Source organism: Pomacea canaliculata, linkage group LG3 (assembly GCF_003073045.1).
Source record: "Pomacea canaliculata isolate SZHN2017 linkage group LG3, ASM307304v1, whole genome shotgun sequence".
NCBI lineage: Eukaryota > Metazoa > Mollusca > Gastropoda > Architaenioglossa > Ampullariidae > Pomacea > Pomacea canaliculata.
This window is the reverse complement of record NC_037592.1, coordinates 19,137,056-19,141,636: the sequence shown is the minus strand read 5'-3', so window position 1 is coordinate 19,141,636 and position 4,581 is coordinate 19,137,056. Positions and strand designations below refer to the sequence as shown.

The 4,581-nt window shown below is 42.7% G+C and overlaps 1 protein-coding gene across 1 annotated transcript; it reads right to left on the bottom strand.

Annotated features, from left to right (window-relative positions):
• Positions 1 to 317: 317 nt before the first annotated feature.
• On the bottom strand, positions 318 to 4,581 carry LOC112559547 (muscle LIM protein 1-like). Its single transcript, XM_025230879.1, is given in 8 exon segments — positions 318 to 358; positions 361 to 394; positions 715 to 801; positions 803 to 830; positions 2,162 to 2,261; positions 2,264 to 2,335; positions 2,638 to 2,779; positions 4,557 to 4,581. Coding segments are annotated over 7 exon segments (477 nt in total). The 5' UTR covers positions 2,753 to 2,779; positions 4,557 to 4,581.

Genomic DNA, 4,581 nt, shown 5'->3' with positions numbered 1-4,581 from the left:
CTTGTTCTAGCACCTTAAATTTTCTTTTAGTATTTTTTTATTGAAAATTTCACATATCTTTTCTTCCTTGTCTTCAGGTTTGTTCTCGAATAAATAAACAAGCCTCAAATACAGAAACATAAAATCTTGGCATAGCATCGTGTTGTTATATTTCTGAGGTCTGAGGATGAGGTGATTCTAAGACTTCTTTACATTCTTCGCTGGTGATCTCATGTCTACACTGAGGTTACCCTGTATCCTATGCCCCAGTAACCTCACATCCTGCCCTCGAGTGACCTCAGATACTGAATATATTAAAACTCACTTTGCAGTACACCTCATTCCGTGTGCGCCATGGTGGTGGAGTCCAGGACTTTGTGCAGTTTTTGCAGTTGAAGCAGCTCTTGTGCCATGGCTGCAAGGAAACAAAGAGGAGACATGTAACTGTCACAGCTTACAGAAGATTATGGCAATAGGACAGTAATGTCACCAGCTTTAGAACATGCTTACATCAAAACGTTATATTAACATGATAAGAATGGGTTTACATAACGCCTACAGCGTGTTCTTGAGAAAGTTTAGCTGCAAAGTGCGGAAAGGCACGTCACCAACTCGACCTGCTAGTCAGACACTCTATAGGGAACGGTGTGTAGGTGAGGTCAAACCCGACCACCTGTTATTAAAGTATTTGATCCACGAGAAGTGTGAGGTGTGAGGGGGAGAGCGAGGACGTACCACAGTGCTGCCGATGGCGCGCTCGGCGTCGTACACAGTCTTGCCGCAGCGAGGACACTTGGGGCCCGTGCTGCTGCTGGCGCCCCGCACCAACCACCTGCTCCCTGGGCTTGGTGCTGCAAGACACGGCATCACACAATGACACAGGGAGAATCTCCAGAAGGTTACAGACAGAAAAAACAATGAAGGGTCTCAGCCTGCGTGTTAGCTAGCAACCAGTGTGCGATTTCATTCGCTATGTTACTGTAGACACGAGACCAAAAACATTATATTTTGTGTATAAATAGAAAATCTCTTCGCGCTCATGTTGTTTTCTTTATTTGTGTACATGTATACCCATTAAATGATCTGTTGTGTAAGTTCTCCAGCACAGCTCGAGTCCCCTATCATCATGCCCAGCGGATGCATTACGGGCCAAGGTGCAAGAGGGACAATATTTATTATAGGATGTCTGAGTACTCGTTATGATTTTGTTGTCACCTGTGGCCCAACTTTGTTTAAAATCGTAATCTAGAGTAACGCACTTCCTCAAGGAAAATTAACTGAAACCGATGTAAAGAACCACACATTACAAAAGACCATATGAAGAAACCTTACATTACAAAGTCCACGTGAAGAAACAAGACAGATTGTCTAAGATTACAAAATCATATCAAGAAACACCACACATTATCTAACATTGAAAAAACCCATGTAAAAAAAAACAACCACACAAACTATCGTAACAATTAATCCTGCAAGCGCCTGACTCTTTTAAAAGTATGATCCAGTCTGACTGATAACCATGAGCTATGTCTAACTCTGGTTCCACGTATGTTTCACATTGTGTCTGCCTATACGTTTGTCTGATAAACATAACCATATATTTGTCTAACACATCAATATCCGCGCTGCAAGCATCTGACCCTGAAGAACACTGATAAACATGGGCTCTGTCTATTGTCTGACTGATACACTATGTCTGGTTCTGATATATGTCGATACCGTCTACGTCTGAACAATAAACATCCTCCCTACAGGCTTCTGACTCCAAAGGACATTGGCTCTGTCTACGTCCGACTCTAACCGAGATTATGTCCTGCATGTCTGTTGTGATAAACATCGGCTCTGCAGGCATCCGACAGAACATCCTCGGTCTTGTTTACTCCTGACTGAAAACAAAATAGACCCTGCGTGTGTCTGACTGTTAAAGCATGAGCACTGCATGTGTTTGACTGTGATAAACTTCAGACCTGTCTGAGTCTGACTTTTAAACCCCACCTCTACCTATTTCTGATACCGAAAAGTTTTAGTGCAACCCCGTGATGTCAAGGGATCCAAACTGTTAGGAGCTGAGCGTCTTCTGAAGACACTGCACTACAGTTTACAAGAAGTGCGCTGTCACACTGTTAAACTGTCAAACTGTCACACCAGTAACATCATGTCACACTAGGGACATGACACTCACTCCATTTCGCACTCCACGTTGCCGAATCGCTCTCCCTTGTCCATCCCCAGAGCGCCGGCACCGCCGCCGAAGCCGTAGCCCTTGGGACCGTACTTACGGCGTGGCACACCTTGCAGAACAGCTCGCCCTCGTGCTCCGCCACGTTGGTGCTCTCTAGAAGCTTGTTGCACAAACCTGAAAGAAACCAACTCACAGTTTTAACGACACGTTTATCAAAACATAGGATACCAATATCATAAGAAAGATAATTCGTAATGAAAACTGTTGCGAACTAGCAGTTGTATTTTTGTATAATCTCATTATGGCCTACTCTCAGGTCGACATATTTTAACACATTTTTATGAAATCAAAGAAAAACAAAAATACAAGGAAACAAAGAAAAGATTTTTGCAGTGAAAGGCACACGACTGTATATGTGATGCACTGTAAGGTACACAACTTCGTCCTCACGTGTGTTTGTGTGGAGACGCACTTACCGCACTTGAAGCAGAACTTGTGCCATTTTTGGCCGGCAGCAACCTTCTCCTCGGCCGCGTAGACCGACTTGCCGCACTTGGGGCACCTGGCTTGCTCTGGAGGTTTGAATGGCATGTTGTCGGGATCTCAAGCCGCTGTTATCTGTACAAAAACAATTAACCAGCTTAGCATTATCAGGTCTCGTACTTGATCAACTCTGTAGACGAGTCTTGTGTTTCTTCCAATTCTCTGTTGAACAACGCATTTTTATATTTTTCTTCTCGCTAAAATATTAAAAATAAAAATTAACAAATTAAAAATTAAAAATTGTCCTGGTTGTGCAATTTCTTATAACAAACACATAAACGTAGAGATTTTTAAATTAATTTTTTTTGGAGCATATCTTTCCACATACAATGTACTCAGATCATAGTTAAAAATTGGAATTCAACACATTAAAGTGTGTTTTTTCCAGTCATGGTTACAAATATTCGGAGTGTTCCACGGTACCGTGAGCGGTAAGACTCACAGCAAAAGAAGACTCGGCCCGAGTTCACCAGAGCGGAGCGGCTCGCAACACATGACTGATGCGCCAACAGCGGCATGACGGATGGTGTTTACACCTGCGTCACGTCTCCCCGCAACACCCGCACCACTCGCACCCCGCTCAGCAAGTCTAACGGCAAACCTATCCGCGTGGGCGGCTTCTTCAGGCTAAATTTAGATGTGTTGCTTTCTTCATTATTTACTTAAATATCATCACAGAGCGTGCGAAAGAATGTAAATGTAAGAAGGCAAGCAGAAGAGGAAACTAAAAAGAAAGACGAGAAAGGAGGAACGGGAGAGAGAGAGAGGAGAGATGAATGAGAAGACAAAAAGCGAGCAAAGAGAACAGGAGGGAGATGGTGTAAGGAGGTAAAATGAAGACATACGATGGGTTGATTTCGCAATTTAGACGCACACAACCAGTGGAGTCGGTTTAAAAACTGTTTAAAGGACTACTGGGGTGCGATTTTCTTCTTATTGAGTAAAACAAGATGTAATTTCCAAACAAAACAACAAGTGAACACACCTTCTCGATATACAAACATCACATGCACAGAGAGGGTAAACACAACGTCACATTTGTGCACAGATACGCCTAATTCATAGATGGTCTTAACTTTACCACTGGCTGAGTCTTTACCAAGAAAGCGTGTCTATGTACACCGCTGACGTATACATTGTTGACCTGTGCATGCTGATGTTTGTAGGCGTGTATATCGATAATGTAAGGGAGGAGTAGATTTATCCTTATCCGAGGAAACATTACCTTGAACTGAGCTTTACCTAGTTACTGGGAAAAACAAGGGTGCACCCTCAGTAGTGGCAACAGGCGGAACATGGCCGTCTGTCAAGGAGCAGCAATCTAGCACCAACACAGCTTCACTGTGTGTGAGAGGAACGCTCTTCCACTTCAAGCCTTTGATCATCCGTTCTGTTTTTATTTTCTGTATTCAAAACCTTCATTTCCTTGGCCGTATTTCTATAACATCGATTTTAAAAATACGTGGTTTTTTTTTCACGAAACCTCCGAAGCCGGGAACACAGAAATTATTTAGACCGTTGAAAACAAAACGTGTTCATTTTCATTAATTCAGTGTTCTTTCTCTTTAAATATATATATAAAGTAGGTGATCATTTGGCCTTTTATCCCCGAGTCACTAGATCAGTTGTTTGATGATAATAATGATGATCCTCTCTTTCTCCCTCAGTTTCTTTTCCTTTATGTGTGTGCGCGTGCTCGTGTGTGTGTGTGTGTGTGTGTGTGTGTGTGTGTGTGTGTGTGTGTGTGTGTGTGTGTGTGTGTGTTTGCGCGTTCTGTTTATTTTCTCTGTGAGACAGCTTTGGTTTGACTACAATGAGCTTCAAAAATTCTTCATGTACATCTGCTTGTTACCTTGAAATGTGCTGTCAGTGGTAAA